Raw genomic sequence first — 18,929 nt, 5'->3', positions numbered from 1 at the left:
ATACTAGGCTTGAGTAGTTACACAGCCTCTCCAGGGCTTAGTTTGCTTATACCTAAAATGACGTTAATAGTAGCTACCACATGGGGTTTATAATGTTTGCATGGGAAGATACAAACATGCCTAGTAAAGCTTCTGGCACAAAATAATCACTTTAATGTTAGCAAACTTATTTATTACTCATTGATTCAGCTCATTCAACAAATTTGTATGCATACCCCGTGCCAGGCACTGCTGTAGACCTAAAAAACAAAAACAAAAATTCTGCCCTTGTGGAGGGGGATAGACAAACAACAAATGAATACCTTCTATTACATATTAGGAGGTAAGACCCTTGGAGGGAACAAGTAAGCAGGGTGAGGGGGTGGCGAGTGCCGAGGCAGAGAAGTCACAGTGTTAAATGCAGTTGTCAGGGTAGGCCTCACCAAGAAGGTCACTTTTCTACAATAAAGATGAAATTTAAAAAAATAAATTTTAGAGGTTATAACATTCATAAATGTCACACACACGCACACACACAGAAGGTGACTTTTATACAATGACCTGAAGGAGGTGAGAGAATGATCCCTACCAGGCGAAGACAAATCTGAGTGAAGAGAACAGATGCCCTGAAATAGAACCATGTCTAATGCATTCAGAGACTGGTAGGAAGGCTAGTTCGGCTGGGATTTCGGTGACCAAGGGGGAAATTGTAGGAGTTAAGGAATGTGGGAACTGGGGACTCCTAAAGGGCCTTAGTGGCCATCATAAAGTCTTCAGTGTCCAGTCACAAGTACCAGAGGATTCTGAGTAGGTAAGTCTCATGAGTTGGGTTTGAAGAATATCGTTCCTGCTACTCTGTTGGAGACAGACTAGGAAAGCAAGGAGGGAGGCAAGGAGACCAGTTAGAAGACCCTTGTAACGATCCACACAAGAGATGATAGGCCAGGATGGTAACAGTGGAAAAGGAGAAATGAGTCCTCACTAAATGGATATAGTGGATGAGAGAGAGAGAAAGGAGTCATGGATGCTTACAAGGCATTAATATGAGAACAGAGAAAGGCAGGGCTACCTCAGATGGGGTGTTTTTAGCTAAACTTTTGTTGTGGTGATGGTTGCTGTTGTGGTGGCAGTTGACCTTTATTAAGCTATGGTGATGTTCCTTGTGATGACCTCTCTCCCACCTGATGTCATGGTTTGCCTTTATAGTCACATACTCTCACTCTTGATAAGGCGGAAACTGCCTCTTCTCCCTTTTGGACTGTGAATCCTGCTTCCTTGAGAAACATCCCAAGTACACTGGGCTAATTGACAAATGATCAGAACTCCCAATCCCTCCAGCACACGTGGCCCTCCAGCACAGCTGTCCCAGCTTGGCACAGCCTTGCTATCTACGGTCCCCGGAGAGAAAGAACCAGCAAGGCCCTGCCCCCTGGCAACTCTGCCTCTGCCTGCCTGGGGGTCAAAATGCCTTGCTCGGGTACCAGGAACACTCCTTTCCCAGGCCCTTGCTTTCCTTTCCTGATGGGAAGCTGACTGCTTCTCAGAGCGATGGAGGCAGGAGCCCTCTGGGAAACTGCCTAACTTGCTTTTTTTTTTTTTTTTTTTTTAATAAAGAGAGACCATTATTTTTATTTTAAAGATTTTATTTATTTACTTTAGAGAGACAGGAAGGGAGGGACAAAGAGAGGGAGAGAAACATTGATGTGTGAGAGATACATTGATCATTGATCAGTTGCCTCTCACACGCCCCCAACTGGGGACCTAGCCTGCATCCAGGCATGTGCCCTGACTGGGAGTCGAACCCACAACCTTTCGGTTCGCAGGCAGTCTCAGTCCACTGAGCCACACAGTCCACTGAGCCACACCAGCCAGGTCCCAACTTGCTTTTAGTGCTTTGGCCAAACCCTGCCCCCCTGCAGAGCTCAGCCGTGCCACTCAGCTGGAGGCCAGAGTGGTACAGGTGGACACCTGGAGGCTGGAGGCTGGGGATATGAACATTAGGCACCACTTGACCCACCAGCTCTGTTTTACTCTCCTAAACACTAGCAAGTGGAGTGTGCACCAATCCAAGACACTCCTCACTTTACCTCACTTTACCTCCAGGCAGGATCCCAGACAGATGAATATCTCATCTACCTCTTCGGATGGTTTTGTTTTTAGGGTAGAGAAGCGGAGGCTTCTCAGACCCTGTAAACACTCCCTTGAGTACTTATTTTCCCATTTTCAAAATCTTTTTTTTTTTTTTTTTTTTTTTTTTGTCTGAATGCCTTCCTTAAATCTAACCCACTGTTGCCATTTAAGATAACAGTTTTGGGTCCTATTCAGTGGAGATGGAGAACAGATATTTGCCCTCATGCTCCACCCCTACGCCCGCAGGGGAATAACCTACCTGTCGACTGGAGTCTGACGGAGCCCTCGGCATCAGTGTCTCCATTTTCTCTCTGCAGCGTCCTGCCATCTGCTTTTCTCTGCACTCTTTGAAGCTCCAGGCTCAGATCCTAACCCTCCTCACCCGCTGACCTTTTTTCATGCCAAAGGTTGTCCCACTCTGCCTATGGGGAAACCATCAAACACTGCAACCAATAACTTCAAGTGCCAAGAAGGGGCTAATTTGCTGTTATGTGTTAACAACTTGAAAGAAGCCAATTGGCAGTAATTAAAATTTTAGGATTTCCCCAATTCCCTTCAAGTGTAAAGCCCTGGGGCCCAGAGCTATTCCCAGAAAGGTACTGGGAATAATTCTATTTTCTCTCTGGGAACATGGCTAGAACATATGTGCATGCTCACACAGGTGTGCAAGCATACGTGTATTAGTGGAAGCATGCTGGTAATCAAGGACAGTGTACCATCCAACTTTGTGGCTCCACATTTTTTTGTTCTCTTTTTATTCAATCTGAAGAGTAGTACTTCTCTTAATACCTAGTATTTCTCGAAATACTGAGTACTTAATAGTAGTACCTCTTAGTAGTGTGTGTGTACGTGTGTGTGTGTGTGTGTGTGTGTGTGTGTGTGTGTGTTTCTAGGTGTCTGCGACAGAAAATGAGGGGTGTGTGTACCCAAAGGGTATGCCCAGAGCCGGAGTCTCAGAGCTTTTTTTCTGTTGATCTCCTAAAGCCACTGGAACTTGGAACCTGATTCCTGACAACTGGTGGGGCTGTGTCTCCTAACCTTCTAGCATGACCTTGAGCAGATAGCTTATTCTTTCTGGCCTTTGTGTGTGAGTCAGTGGGTGGAAGCTAACTCTGTTTTGCAATCATCACCAGCATTTACATGTTAGTGTGAGAGAGAAGGACTGTGTGAGTCCCAGGAAACATCTTAATGTTTGTATTCTTAGAGCTGGAGCCTAGCGCGGACCCAACGAGCAAGTCATGAAGTTTTAGGTCTAGGTTAGCTTTCCCTGGAGACTAAGAGGACTGAGTGGCCCCTGTGCCCAACTTGACTCAGTTTGCCCATTTTTGGACTAAAAGTTTCATACCGTCTGAGTCCTGGGCAAATTGAGGTAGTAGGTCACCCTAACTGGATCTCATACTTGGGCGGATCAGGAAGCAAGGGGTATTTTTTTAAGGGGTCTTTTCACTGCCTTCCTCTATCATTCTTCTCTTCCCCATTTTTCTCACTCATTCTTCCCACTCTCTCTCCTTTCAGGTCTATCTGGGAATCCAGCAGATCTGGAAAAACGTAAACAAGTGTTTGGAACAAACTTAATCCCCCCCAAAAAGCCCAAGACCTTCTTAGAATTAGTGTGGGAAGCCCTTCAAGATGTCACACTCATCATCCTGGAGATCGCAGCCATCATCTCCCTGGTTCTGTCCTTCTACCGGCCCCCTGGTGAAGAAAATGAACGTGAGTCTCTTGAACAGCCTGGCAGGACTCTGATCTGGTTCTTTCCACAAGCACCAAAATGCACTTAGTAATGGGGGAAAGTTTTCCCCTATTCCTCAGGGTGGGTTCAAAGGAAACCAGTGAGTAGCTAAGAATGGATTCTTTTAATCCATTCTGATTCCAGGGTCTTTTTCCCTTTTTCCTATTAATTCCTTATTTTATGAATCCTTTACCCTCACCAACCAACAAAACCCTGCTTCCAAAAGTGACCCACACCAATATTAATAGCATTTTGGGACATAACTGTAGGAACTTGACCATGTTGAGAATTCTAAGTTCTTTACATGAGACTGGCCCACAATTTGCATTGACATGTTTTATGCCATTTAGTCATTTGCTTCTTTTGGGTTAACATAAATAATTATATGGTAGTGAGATGATGCCCAATCCTGCTGTCCTCCTTGTACCCTTGGAGGGTAGCTCTTTTACCCAAAAGTTTCATTTTTTACTATTCTCTTTCCCTGACTTTCCATTCTGGGGGATTACAGACATACTACTCCCAATTTTATTGTCAGCAAAGCCCCTAGATGATCCTTTCTTTCTCTCCTTTTCCCTGGGCTAGAGTGTGGTCTGCCTGTAAGTAGCCCAGAAGATGAAGGGGAGTCACAAGCCGGCTGGATTGAGGGGGCAGCCATCCTATTCTCGGTGATCATTGTGGTGCTAGTGACGGCCTTCAATGATTGGAGCAAAGAGAAACAGTTCCGAGGGCTGCAGAACCGTATCGAAAAGGAACAGAAATTCTCCGTTATTCGAAATGGTCACATCATCCAGCTCCCTGTGGCTGAAATCGTGGTGGGTGATATCGCCCAAATCAAATACGGTGAGAACTGCGGGTCTCTCTTACCCTTGCCACCCCCCACCGCCCTGTCTGAGGGCCAGGGCCTTTGGCATAAGGGGGCTGAGAATTGCTGAGGACCCAAAAAGGTATGGCTCCTAATTGTGTCAGCTTCTAAGTTAGTGTTCAAAGAGGTGGTGTGAGGAAATTCAAAGAAAGAAATAACTGAAACTCTCCCAAGAGATTTTCAGACTTACACGCCTTCAGGTTAAAATATTCAGACTATGAGAAGCTGTTTGGGGGATCAGTAATTGCTTGAAATTATAAAACCTAGAAAGTAGTCTTGTTCTAGGTAGTCAGAGCTGAAGTTGTCTTCCAAAGGCTCTCCAGCTGCTCTGTGAGCCATTGCCTCTATTTAGTGTGTGTGTGGAGGGGGGGTCTGAGATGGGGTTTGATGGGTCCCCCACTCTGCCAGGATCTCACCTCCCCTCTTTCCCCGTGGCCCCTTCCCCTGTGTGTACTAGGTGACCTGCTGCCTGCGGATGGGATCCTGATCCAGGGGAATGACCTCAAGATTGACGAGAGCTCTCTGACTGGGGAATCGGACCATGTCAAGAAGTCCCTGGAAAGAGACCCCATGTTGCTCTCAGGTAGGGCCTTTGCCACCTCATTTTCCTTTCTGCCTCCTCCCACACGGCCAGGCCACAGAGGCCTGATCCAGGCTGTGCTCTCTTTTCTGGTCCTGCTCCATCCAGCTGGGGCAATGGCATATTAGTGGGTTAAATACGAGGATGGAGATATCCTTGTATTGTGGGATAACCTAAAAAGAAGTTCTTTATGAAGCAGATGCTGTAAGGGCCTTGGCAGGGGGTGGGTAGTGGGAGAAGGAGCCTTACCCTAAAGTAGACACATTTATGTCCTTTTCCCCCAATTTACTTGCTCTATTTTAAATGGTCCCAGTTGTTGACTGTTGACCTTTTCCTTCTATCTCCTGAGTATATCATTATCCACAGGGGAGGAAGGAAGTCTCTGTTTTACACCAGAGCATGGTGATGTGTGATAAACAACACTCTTCCTGTCTTTTCCTTTCTCATACAGGGACCCATGTCATGGAAGGTTCTGGACGGATGGTAGTGACTGCTGTGGGTGTCAACTCCCAGACTGGAATCATCTTTACCCTCTTAGGGGCCAGTGAGGGAGAAGAGGAGGAGAAGAAGAAGAAAGGTAAGGGGCATTTGGAATGAGATTCTCTTCCCGCCTGTCCCCGTGGGCACACTGGGAAGCCAGGGAGCAGATCTGGATGGAAGACTCTGCTGGATGAAGAGTGCACATACCCAGACCGCTTGCCGAGATAAAGATGTCACCCTGGCTCTCCCAGGTCTTCTGACGAAAACCAGATTCTGGCTCTAGACTCCCAAGTCAGGTTGCATTTGAGCCTCCATCCCTGTGCCTGTTGGTGGGTTGTAAAGAGGTGAGTTATAAAGTGAGCTGGCGAGGCGCTTGGGCCACACATGCCCTCTGTGCAGTCCTCTGGTCCCATCCCTTTCTTCCTCAAACATGGTGTGGGGAGAGGGGCTGGCCAGCTGAACCGTGAGGGCCACGGGAAAACTGGCCAGGAGATGAAACTGGATTCCTGCTGAAACCACGGGCTGCCAGTGGAAGAGAGGCCAGCTAGGAGAGTGAGCAAACAGGTAAAGTCTGCTGTGGAGTTAGGCCTGGCTGCCATTGACTTGCTCCTAAACGAAGGAAAAAAAGAGAAGGCAAATGAGAAAAAGAAAGCAAAGCCAAATGTACAACTTTACCTACGCATTCCTTCTTTCTTGGAAGGAAAGAAGGACTCTACCACTCAGATGGAGGGCCATCTTAGGCTGGTTAGTGGAGGGCAGTTTATGAAAAGGAAACAAAACACACTCCCTCAGGAACTAGGCTGTTCGTCTCTGCAGCTGCCTGCAGATGGATGGGGAGGCTGGCCTGCTGCTGGCGAAGGGACATGGAGACACCCTGCAGGGCCTTTGCCATCAGGCAGAAACGGTTCAAACCTCTTGCTTCCTAACCCCCAGCCCATCCCTCCAGGTGAGGTAACTCAGGTCAGTAGCAGCCATGCTCCAGGAGAAGGCAGCTCTGGTGTGGGCATGCCCGTACCTGCCTGAGCGCCTGCTCCCTGTCCCATGGCTCCATGAGACCCCGTAGTGAGTTGAGAAGGGATATAAGCAGAGATGTGAGCTTCCTTCACATTCCCTTCCCTGCAGCCCAGCCCCTTTGCTGGTGCCCTTTTGGGCTCTGAGCAGGACCAACAGACTGGATATCTGATCTCTTAATAGTCACTTTGGGTCTCCACCCCACTTTTTTCTTTCTTGTTCAAACAGGTAAAAAACAAGGAGTCCCTGAAAATCGCAACAAAGGTAACCTGTCCACCCACTCATTTACCATCTCTACCTGACTGCACTCTAACCAGACCTTTCCAGGCCATCTGCCTTCTCCCCTTTCCTCACCATAAATCTGTTACCTGCTGTTGTGGCTCAGAGGCCTCATTCTGAGGAAGGTGCAGAGATTTGGGGGTGGTCTCAAGGTTCCAGTCCTAATCTAAGGCTGGACAACAGCACCCTCTGCTGTTGGCTTAAGGAACCTCAAGTCATGGTTCCTCTTGGGGAGTGTGTGGGATTGGTCTCTTCTTCTCAGGGTGCTGACCTCTTTACCTCATTGCCCTAGGCCAGATTTAAACACCAAAGGTCATCAGTTTCTGTATTAGAAGACTTCAGGGTTCCCCTCATGGAGGGCGTTGGGGTAGGCCGTCCCTGCACCCTCCTCTTGCTGGCTTCCTCATCGGTGTTCTCTTCTGGTCTGGAATCCTTCTCTGCTAGTCTCGGTGCTTGGAGAGAGCCTTTTTCTCTGTGCCTCTCTTTACACCTCTTTCTTTGTTCTCTCCACGGTGTTTTCTTCCCCGTGATCTGATGTGTGTTTCTTTTTCGGTGGCTGTGCTGACATCACATCTCTGTCTTGTCTGTGAGTCTGACAGCAGACCCAGTATCTCAGGAAGGGCATCCTCAGCAAAGGGACCAAGCTCTGCAGGAGTGGGGTTGGAGAGGGGTGAGAACCAGAGAGAGCTGCTCTCCTCAGACAGCTCCTAGAAATCTGTTTCCTCTATCACCCATATCATAGTAGTCTTTAAAAATAAAGTCACATCAGAGAACCAGGGCTGCACAGAAGTAATTCTTTAAATTTAGGTTTCTTTAACTTCTTTTAAAAAGAAAAGTGGATTTATATGTCTGTCTTTATCCATTCTTTCTCTTATTCCAGGGATCCCTCACACCAGCTTCTTCCCTCTCCCCCAGAAGACTAACTCCAGGTCCCACTCTATACCTCCCTATCTTTGTCAGGGATTTCCTTCCCCCGTTGTTCAACTGATATGAGAAGGAACTGGAAAACACCCTGCTTATGAGGGTTTGTGTTTCTTCCCTGGCAGTCTATACAGAGAGAAATGAACCTTTGAACAGAGCAGACTAGGACTATTATACTCTAGAAACATCTGCCAGCCTTCTCCTTCAGCCCCTTTCTGTAATAAAGATTCACTGTTGTAAGTACTAAATTCCAGGAAGGATGGTTGTTGGTAACAGTGCTAAGTGGCATGACTAATCCTCTTTTGAATAAACCTGTCTTGGGGCTCTGAGCTGGTGTCAGGAAGTCTCACCATCTGAGGAAATCCATAACCAAAAGCACGCTCATTTTATCTCCAGTTGTTAGGATATTATTTCATAGGCCCTAATAGAGGGTCGAAGGCAAGCACCCTGTCTGACATGGGATGAGAGTGGTCAGGACTGATGTCAGGGGTCCAAGGTGTATCCAGGAAGAAGACAGAAGGGTTTTTTGGTTTCCTCCTTGTCTGCTGCTCAGTGCTACTACCTGGCCTCCTCACCCATCCTATTTGTGTGTACACTCTAGCAAAGACTCAGGACGGAGTGGCCCTGGAAATCCAGCCACTCAACAGCCAGGAGGGGGCTGACAATGAGGAAAAGGAGAAAAAGGTGGCCAAGCTGCCCAAGAAGGAGAAGTCGGTGCTGCAGGGCAAACTGACACGCTTGGCTGTTCAAATTGGGAAAGCTGGTAAGTAGGGTGGGGCCTTCTGGTTGTGGCTATCCAGGTTGTCCCAGATTCTCCTGCTTTTGTTTCTTTCTCCACACCACCCAGGTCTGGCAGAGGAAGCTCAGACTTCTTAGTGGCTAGTTCAGTCTGAGAGGCCAGGCGTTCTGCCTCTGCCATCCTTTGGCTACTCCCTAGACTTTCAGAGAGGTGTCTCCCCAGGTATAAAAGGGTTAAAGGCCCTGAGGTCTCTTTCATCCAAACAAATGGGAAGTTAAGAACTTATATCACAACATGGGAGATTGACACTACTAAGAAGGAAGACCTTACCTGTCACATGTATGGGCTTGTGAATTCCTTAAGGGTAGAGAGGGCTGCTATTTGTTGGAGGTAGTTCCCTAGCAAAGTAGTAGCACCAGTCCAGGCACAGAGCTGTAAATTCAAAATAAAGACTGGAGGGGAAAGGGAGGCAGTGACCAAGATGCTGTTTTCAGAGGAGAAGTCACTAAAAGCACTCCTGTGTCGCGGGAGGAATTTGCGTCTCCAACACTTGCCACTTTGTCCTCTCTCCTGTACAGGTAGTGTGGGGTGAGGGGTTAGGAGGAGGGAACAAAAGGAGGATTGCTGAAGGCAATGGCCATATCTCTCTGGGTCATTCTTGTGCTACTACTTAATTATTGGGTTTGCCAAAAAGTGCATTTGGTTTTTTTCCGTAAGAGGGCTCCAGTAGTGCTTACTCGTTTTTAACTTCTTTTGAAGCAGTTTTGTTAGGTTGTATTGTAAAAGCTGTCACATCAGCGTGCATTAAAAAAAAAAACTTATCGAAATTGGTGAATTTTTGTGTACACATTTTAAAATTGAAGAGGGAAGAAAATATGCAACATTTTCAGCATATTATGCTTTATTTCGAGAAAGATAAAAACGCAACTGAAATACAAAAGATTTGCGCAGTGTATGGAAAGGGTACCATGACTGATCAAATGTGTCCAAAGTGTTTTGCAAAGTTTAGGGCTGGAGATTTTCGTGCTGGATGATGTTCCATAATTGGGTAGACCAGTTGAAGTTGACAATGATCAAATCGAGACATTAACTGAGAACAGTCACCATTATACCATGCAGGAGATAGTCGACATACTCAAAATATTGAAATCAATAAAATTATTGGTGAAAATGAAAAATGTGTCTTTCATTTTACAGAAAAGAAACATACGGACTTTTTGGCCAACCCAGTACTTCCTGACCCCAACCGTCTGTTTACTACAGTCATAGTCTAGCCCAGTACAACTCTGTGTATAGAGTTCACCTGGAACCTTGTTAAAGCACAGTGTCTGATTCAGGAGTTCTGGGGCAAGGCCTGGAAGTTTGCGTTTCTTTCTTTTTTTATTTTTTTTAATTTAATTTTTTTAAAGATTTTTTTTTTTTTTTTTAATTTTTTAGAGGGAGGGGAAGAGCAATGTGTGGTTGCCTCTTGCATACCCGCTACTGGGGACTTGGCCCACAACCCAGGCATGTGCCCTGACTGGGAACCAAACCAGTGACCCTTTGGTTCTCAGGCTGGCTCTCAGTCCACTGAGCCACATCATCCAGGGCTGAAAGTCTGCATTTTTTAACAAACTCCGGGTGAGGCCAATGCCGCTGACCCACTAAGCACAACTGAGTAGCTAGAATTTGTGCTGTCCACTACCATAGCCACTATGTTTGGCTGTTTCTATTTAAATTAAAATTAAATACATAAATTAAACATTCAGTTTTCCAGTTCACATTAGCCTTATTTTGATTGGTCAATAATGACATGTAGCTAGTGGTTACTATATTGGACAGTGTAATTAGGGCCCATTTTAAGCATCACAGAGAGTTGTTAGCACTAGACTAGCTTGTTCATTTGGTTCCTTTACCCAGCTAATTTTGACAACTGAGAAATCTCTTGAATATAAACTTTACATGGATGAGATGAACTGTAGGTGTGGGAATGCATTATTAAGGCTGGCACATGGCTTTGAACATGAAACAGACTCCACCTAGTCCCTCCTATTGGCCTTCTAATCCCTACATTGTTCCATAGGAAGTACAAGCTTCCTGATGGCTGGCCACTTCCTCCTCTGTTGTTTTATTTTACATTTCAAACTAGGCTAGGACTATGGTGAGGCAAATAAAGTGGCCTATGCCACTCTGAGAATGATGCTTCCTTTAATTTTATATTCCAGGCACCTTGTTTGCCTCACCTTAGCCTTGAGCCCGATGAAGCAAAGTGCAAACGAATACCCTTTTATTGATCCTCATTGGTCACCACTTGCCTTATTCCTCAGGCCCTCAGGAAAAGTGAAGACCCAAACCAGACTGTGGTTTCAGGCAGAGCTCTTCCCAGATATTGTGCCACAGATGTCTGCCCAGACATTGATCCCGGAACAACTGGAGCCCCTAGCCCAGTTTACAAATCTTGAGAAGATTCTTCTATTTACCTTAGTGTGTAGGTTGACCAGCTGACCCAGTTTACTAGGCACTTTCTTGATTTTAGAACTGAAAGTTTTAAGGGATGTTCTTTTCCTCCTGAGTTCTCCCACGTGCCAGGAAACTGCTCAGTCTGCAAACCAGCTGTGCCATATGAAAAACCTCTCTGTGCCTTCACTTCCTCAGAAAAGGAACTAATAATAACCACTCTTAGAAGGTTGTTTTGAGAATTATTAAATGTTAGTTTATGTGAAGTGCTTGCCTAGCCCACAGTAAACACTATATAAATATGTGCTATTATTGTTAGCTTTTGTCTGTGGAATGTCAGGAGAAAGATTGGGAGACACTATCTTGGGCGTTAGTCTTGTAGGTGCTATGCTAACACCATAAGGTCATTGCTATACACAAATTGCGAGATGCCTGGCATTCACAGACTGCTACGGGAAAAGTCCACATTGATAAACTACTAGGAAATGTGCAGATACGGTCACCGCATTGTAAATTATGGAAAGAGGGTAGGTCTGAAATAGAATCATAGAATGCTATTGTAGAAGACTAGACCAGCCCCCTTACTTATGCACGAGGAAACAGGCCCCGGAAGGGTCAAAGAGTAGTAAGAAGTCCACAGCCATGAGTCAGCTTAGTGCAGTGCTGAGACTAGAACCTGTGTCTTCTCCCCAATACTATCATATGCAAGCAACAGGGAATGGGTAGGGAGTATTAATATGACTTCCTCGAGGTAGTGATTTTAAAAACTGTTGGCAAAGGCTACAACTCATGCCAATCCATCTCTGGCTGGGGACCTAAAAATGCCCTAAAGCCAGAGTTCATGTGACTTGTTTCCTGTTCAGGTCTGATCATGTCAGCTATCACCGTTCTCATCCTGATTCTGTACTTTGTGATTGACAACTTCGTGATAAAGCAGAGATCGTGGCTAGCCGAGTGCACCCCTATCTACATCCAGTACTTTGTCAAGTTCTTCATCATCGGTATCACTGTACTGGTGGTGGCTGTGCCAGAGGGGCTGCCACTGGCTGTCACCATTTCACTGGCCTACTCTGTGAAGGTGAGGCAAGAATGACACTTTCTCCTCCTTTAGGACAGAGGTGGGAGGGGAGAGAGCCACATAACTTTTAATGAAAGGATAGGCCATTTAGCCTCTGTGGACCCTGGGTGGTACCTGATAAGAGCACAAGTGTCTGCCCTAGAAGGACCATCGTGATAGTTGCCTTGGAAGGACCATTGTGATAGTTGCATCAGGGTTTTATATGGCCCAATAGGAAAATATAAAGAAGATTCACAAGAACAATATCCTGTATTTTTGTGTGGGACAAGAGATTGAAACGTGGAGAGAGGTTGGCCAGGAAATGGTCTTTGACCTATAATGGGGGAGCTCAGTTGGTCCCCTCTCCAGTCTTTTGTCTTGTCCTCTGTAGAAAATGATGAAAGACAATAATCTGGTACGGCACCTGGATGCTTGTGAGACAATGGGCAATGCCACAGCCATTTGCTCAGACAAGACAGGCACATTGACCATGAACCGCATGACTGTGGTACAAGCTTATGTCGGAGATACCCATTACCATCAGCTCCCAAGCCCCGATGCCCTCGTGCCCAAGGTGCTGGACCTTATTGTCAATGGAATTTCTATCAACAGTGCCTATACCTCCAAGATCCTGGTAAGTTCTTCCTTTGCCTGAATACTTGGAATGGGTGTTTAGAGGGAACATTAATGTTCTCTGAAACAGTCCATCTTTTTTTGTTCATTCTGCCTAAACTACCACCCATATTGTATTTGCCACTCTTAAGTGAACATGTTTAAGGAGAAACTAGGGAATAATCCAAGGGAGTGGATTGGGGGGGGTGGGCGAGGGGGTGACAGGGAGGAATTCATGGCCCAAAAGCCTGGGATGGCTCAGGGACACTCCTGAACACTTGTCTGCCTACCCTTGAATGAAACAAACGCCATCCTCCCTACGCAGCACCTCCCACCCCCCTACTCCAGGCTCTGTGTATGTATGTGAAAGTTTTGAGGGGAATTTTTTCTTTCCTGAGTTATCTCCCTAGCTGAAGCATCTAATTCAATAGTGCTTTGTCTGTTTTCTCTCAGCCTCCGGAGAAGGAGGGAGGCCTGCCACGGCAGGTGGGCAACAAGACGGAGTGTGCACTCCTGGGCTTCGTCACAGACCTGAAGCAGGACTACCATGCGGTGCGCAGTGAGGTGCCCGAGGAGAAGCTCTACAAGGTGTACACCTTCAACTCAGTGCGCAAGTCCATGAGCACGGTCATCCAGAAGCCCAGCGGCGGCTACCGCATGTACAGCAAGGGCGCCTCCGAGATCATTTTGCGCAAGTGAGCACTCCTTCCACCCCTCTTCCCTTCAGGATCTTCCCTCACATGCCCTGTGCTGGACTCACTAAAGGATGCACAAGCCACCTGGTATCTGAGCATTTAGTTAGGCCAAGTGTTATTTTTAAGTACCTTAGGTGGCTCATTTTATTTAATTCTCACAGTTCAGTGAGGTAGATATTATTATCATCTCTTTTTTACAGATAGGAGAACAGAGATACAGCAAGTTAAGTAACTTGCTCCAGATGATACAGCTAATAGTGGCACAGCCAGGATTCAGACCTAGGCCATGCAAACTTCCACTTCCTAATCTGGAAAGAGATAGTAACACCCACCCACCTCACAGGGTTACTATAATTAAATGATTCAGTGTATGTAAACACCTTGCACACAGCAAGTACTAGAAATGTGAGTTCTCTGTTCCCTTTTCCTTCTTTTTCTCAATTCTAATTACAGGGAAGTTGCATAACCTAATCAAAGTGGCTAGACTACCTATGGGTCATTAACATTTGATCTACATGGGTATTAGGGCCAGTAACTGAATTAACCAGTACCCAAATTTGGCTCTAGCCACCTTCTGTCAATAAACACATTCTTGTTGAGCACACCCTATCCACTGAGCATTATTCTAGATACTGGGGACACCATCTACCTGCCACCCAACCTTGGAAAAAGGGACCCAGCTGGGTGATGGATAGAGATTTCTGGCCACGGAACAGCATCATTAGAAGGAGTGCAGAGCTGCCAGAATGTCTATAAAAGACTGCAGGCGGGGGAGGGGATACTGCTTTCTGACTGTGCACTTCCCCAGGTGTAATCGAATCCTGGACAAGAAAGGAGAAGCAGTGCCATTCAAAAATAAGGACCGAGATGAGATGGTACGCACTGTCATTGAGCCCATGGCCTGTGAGGGACTCCGGACTATCTGCTTAGCTTATCGCGATTTCAATGACGTGGAGCCCCCGTGGGACAATGAGAATGAAATCCTCACTGAACTGACTTGTATCGCGGTGGTGGGCATTGAGGACCCTGTGCGCCCAGAGGTGAGGCTTTGGCTTGGAGAAAGGGCAAGAACACGCCAATGGAAGTCTTCCAGTGACCCCTGACCCACATGCAGGCCCAGTGTGACCTACTGGGAAGCCATCGGGAGTCACGGGAATGAGAGTATTGGTTTTGCTTCTAGTTGTGACCCACACGAGTTACCTAACTGCTTCTCACAAGGATAGCTGTTTGTGTGCTTTCAGCTTCACAGGACTGCTGCAGAGTGCTGAGCTGATGGAAGGTGCCATTCCTATAGCTAATGCTGCGTGGAGTGAGAAGTGTAGGTTTCACTGGGCTTATCACTTGGCTCTTAAGAGTAGTCAGAAGGCTGATTTAATCAGGACACCAGCTTTGTTTCTGGGCTGCCTTCTTTCAATCAACACATTTTTGTTGACCCCACCCCACCCCCGCCAGAATAGTCAAATACTGTTCTCAACACTAGGGCATTAAAAGAGTCTCACTTCTAAGAAGTTCAGACAGATGGACTATCAGTTGTCAGGACCCAAAAGCACGAAAGGCTGTCAAGCTTTTGGGAAACTACAAAGAACTGATATGGTTGGAACATGTGTCAGGGAGGGTAGAGTGGTAAAAGCTTCTGCTAGAAAGGAAGGCAGCAGCCAAATCTCAAAAGTCCACATGTGCCCTGCTAAGGAGTCTAGATTGGAAGCTGCAGAGTAAGCTTTTACACCTTGCCGTTGAAGCCCATTTCCCTTTCAGCTCATGGTACAAGGAGGCAAATTCCAATGTGAATATTGTGGGTAGGAGAGAAGTGAAGTGGCATTGAGCAATGTAAAAATGACCTGTACCCCATGGCACTGCTTCTAGTGTGTGCCTCTCTCCTTCCACAACAAAGGAACAGCTGACCAGGGCCTGCTTACCAGCCACACCAGCCCTAGCTCCTCCTCTCCTCTTGCCTCACCCTCCACAGGTACCGGACGCGATCGCCAAATGCAAGCGAGCTGGCATTACTGTCAGAATGGTGACAGGAGACAACATCAACACAGCCCGGGCCATTGCCACCAAATGTGGCATTGTGACACCTGGGGATGACTTCCTGTGCTTGGAAGGCAAAGAATTCAACCGACTCATCCGCAATGAGAAGGGCGAGGTGGGTCCTGGGTGAGAGGAACCAGGGCCTCACTTGGCAGAAGAAGGACTGGGTCTAGTGTAAGGTATCTGAGACACATGGGAAAAAGTGGGTGGTTTTTAAGCAAAAATCTATTCATAGTGAAACGTCCCTTCCACCAGCGCTGCTCAGGTGGTAAAACTGAGAACATTCTTCGCATGATCTTCATTCACAAGCTGGCTTTTGAGACAGTGTCACTAACTTTTCACATCTTTCCATTTTTTTTTCAGTCATGGGATGGTTTTGTACTGACTTCCCTCGGCCTCGTTCCTCCTGTGTCACTGCCTTGTGACTAAAGGTGGCACAGGTTTGTAAGAGGATGTGGTCTAGCTGTGGAGCAGACCAAAGCTTCCTGGTCTATCTAGAAATCAAATCTGAGACCTCAGAAGCATCATTTTAGTCACCTCAGCCAAGAGCTAATCCTGGCTCACCTCCTGGCAGGGGTCTAAGAAATAGGGGATCGGCTCCCAGAGAGGGAATTGGGAGGAGAGACGACAAGCAGGGCCTGAACGGTCACCGTCAGTGGATCTGCCGTTGGAGACTGAGTCGGCTGCTGCTTCTGCACTGGAGGCCAGGCTATCACTCCCCCTGGGCCATGGGGTACCAGATCAGCTTCAAGTGTGTGGAAAAGGAAGGTTTCCCTGGATGGCTGTTCTGGCTTGACTGACCCAGGTATGGTCTGGTATTGGCAGGTAGAGCAAGAAAAGCTGGACAAGATTTGGCCTAAGCTTCGAGTCCTGGCACGATCTTCCCCCACTGACAAGCACACACTGGTGAAAGGTGAGGTCAGCTCCTGACTAGGTGACTGGGGTAGAGGAAGGCAGGCCAGTGCAGGGACAGATAAAAACCATCAGGCAAAGCAACATTCCTATCCTGAATCAGGAGGTCTTAGGAGAACTCTGTGGCTCATGGGGAGAATATACAATTTAGCAAACAGCTGACCCCCGGGGGAATATAAGTCATATAGTAAAGTTGTTCTTAAACATCATCATACAGGGTGGGGATAAATAGGTTCACAGTTGTTCATATAGAAAGTAATACAATACTTAATAAATAATAATGCAAAAATAAACTGTTTCTCCTACTCACAATTGTAAACCTACTTTTGCCCCACCCTGTATCTTGTGTACCATTGATACTATAAACTAGGCAGGGCGGATTAAACTATTTTCATTTTGTAAATAAGGATGTTTGAGGCTGAAAAGACAAGTGATGTGTCCAGATTGCCCACCTGGTAAGTGGAAGAGGTACAGTTTAACCCCAGGTCTCTGCCTTCAAATCATTTGGTGCTTTTGTACCACATAATAACTGTCTCGGGGCACCAGACAGTATCTGATGAGGACAGACTTTATTCACTCAGAGTGCTACCCATAAAACACGGTACTGTCCTTGGAGGGCAGTATAGAACTTGCAGCATAGGGAAAAGAAGGCAATAGGAGGGCAGGTGATGGCAGAGATCAAAGAAGAAGACCAGGGTTTACTAAATGGCCTTAGGTGGACTGACAGGCATGTCTGTTTGTCCCAGGCATCATCGATAGCACTGTTGGGGAACAACGCCAGGTGGTGGCTGTCACTGGTGATGGCACAAATGATGGGCCGGCCCTGAAGAAAGCGGATGTTGGTTTTGCCATGGTAAGTAAGCATCTCGGCACAGTGTCTCTAACTGGAAGCTGCCTTCTCCATCAGGAAGCCAGGACAGGCTTCCTGCACCTTCACATCCCACTTTGTGCTCTTCTCTCTGACTGTCTCTCCTATCTACCTCGCCAGTGCTAATATGTATCAATGGGGAGCCATCAAGTATGAAGAATAGAAGGTATAGGCAGAGAAATGAGGGGTATCATTTCCCCGGAAAACAAGGCCAACTTAAACTTGCCCGTGAACACGGTAGTGTTACGTGCCTGGACACCATAGAAAAGTCATATTCCATAGGGAGCATGTGTTCTGTGGCCAGCATCGTTCATCACTCTGCTCTTTACTTGCGAGGCCTGGAGCATCAGAATCACTTGGAAAGTTCACTTAAAGTCACATATTCCAAGGTTCCACAATTGGCTACCTTGATTCAGTGATGTCTGGGGTGTGTCCCAGAAATATTTGGGTCTTCTTAGCAAAGAATCAACACTCATTGATTTTGATGTTCAGGGACATGCAGAAGCCACCACATTGCAAAGTGTATCTTCACCTTCAAGTAGCTTATGACTCAAAGTCTCCCCAGTATTTTGAACTGTTCATGATTTTTAAACAGTGGAAAGAAATTCAAGAAGTAATCCGTCTTTAGGGTGCTCTGTTTAACAAAGAAGTGTTTATTCTAGGAATTTCAAGAATATAGAAAAGTAGAGAGCTTAAGTTTAATCAATCCCTGTGTTCCTGTCACCCAGCATCAGCTATCAACATTTGGCTAATTTCGTTTCACTGACCCCTACCCCACCCCCACCCCCCACCAATCCTGCATTTCCTCCATCTCAGGCTGAATTATTATGAAGCAAATCCAAGACATCATGTCATTTCATCAAAAAAAACCCCAAAATGTCAGTATGTGTCTTGGAAAGCTAAGTATCAATAGACTATATTTAAAAGAATTTTCATACCTCACTCATATCATAAAAACATTGCTTCCTTACTATCATCAAACATCGAGTTGGTTCACATTTCCCCAGTTGCTTCATAAATGTTGTTTTTAGTAATTTGTCCAAATAAGATCCGTACATTGCAATTGTTTGATATATCTCTTAAATATCTTTATCTATAACAGTAATTCTTAAAGTATGCTCCTTCCAGCTGTACCTGGAAACCTATGGAAATGCAGATTCTCGGGCCCCGCCTCAGATCTCCTGAATCAGAAAGTTTGGAGTTGGACCCAGCAATCTGTTTCAAAAGGCCCTTGATGATTCTGATACACCCTAGAGTTTGGGAACCACTGATTCCATAGGATCCCTGTGTCAAGCCCCGAAGACCACCCATGACATTTGTGGGTTCACTAGAAGGACTCATGGGATTCAGGGCATAACTGTACTCATGGCTAAAATTTAGTACATTGGTATGGTAAGGGGGAAAGTCAAGGGCCCAGTTTGGAAGGATCCACATGCAGGCTCCTTTATGCTCTTTCCCATGGTCAGGGGTCAGGGGTCAGACAGAGCACTCTCTCCCCCAGCCACAAAATGCAGCAACACATGTGATGTTTCTGCCCAGGACAGCCCATCGGAGACTCGGCATCCAAGGTGTTTATTGGGGATGACCATGTAGACACGTGGGCCT

The 18,929-nt window shown here is 46.4% G+C and overlaps 1 protein-coding gene across 2 annotated transcripts in view; it reads left to right on the top strand.

Annotated features, from left to right (window-relative positions):
- Positions 1–18,929, top strand: part of ATP2B4 (ATPase plasma membrane Ca2+ transporting 4) — a 97,002-nt gene that overhangs the window by 54,266 nt on the left and 23,807 nt on the right. For both annotated transcript variants that reach the window (XM_054563193.1, XM_054563194.1), the window contains exons 3-15: positions 3,625–3,822; positions 4,424–4,681; positions 5,161–5,286; positions 5,735–5,860; positions 7,003–7,038; positions 8,576–8,737; positions 12,013–12,227; positions 12,598–12,840; positions 13,272–13,513; positions 14,322–14,553; positions 15,480–15,659; positions 16,370–16,457; positions 17,203–17,309. In XM_054563193.1, the coding sequence (XP_054419168.1) occupies positions 3,625–3,822; positions 4,424–4,681; positions 5,161–5,286; positions 5,735–5,860; positions 7,003–7,038; positions 8,576–8,737; positions 12,013–12,227; positions 12,598–12,840; positions 13,272–13,513; positions 14,322–14,553; positions 15,480–15,659; positions 16,370–16,457; positions 17,203–17,309 (2,213 nt within the window). The remainder of the gene's footprint in view (positions 1–3,624; positions 3,823–4,423; positions 4,682–5,160; positions 5,287–5,734; positions 5,861–7,002; positions 7,039–8,575; positions 8,738–12,012; positions 12,228–12,597; positions 12,841–13,271; positions 13,514–14,321; positions 14,554–15,479; positions 15,660–16,369; positions 16,458–17,202; positions 17,310–18,929) is intronic.

Source organism: Pteronotus mesoamericanus, unplaced genomic scaffold (assembly GCF_021234165.1).
Source record: "Pteronotus mesoamericanus isolate MK-2021 breed Mesoamerican mustached bat unplaced genomic scaffold, CSHL_Meso_final scaffold_705, whole genome shotgun sequence".
In the NCBI taxonomy this organism is placed as follows: domain Eukaryota; kingdom Metazoa; phylum Chordata; class Mammalia; order Chiroptera; family Mormoopidae; genus Pteronotus; species Pteronotus mesoamericanus.
Note: the sequence above shows the minus strand (reverse complement) of the source record. Positions and strands in the feature narration are given on the sequence as shown.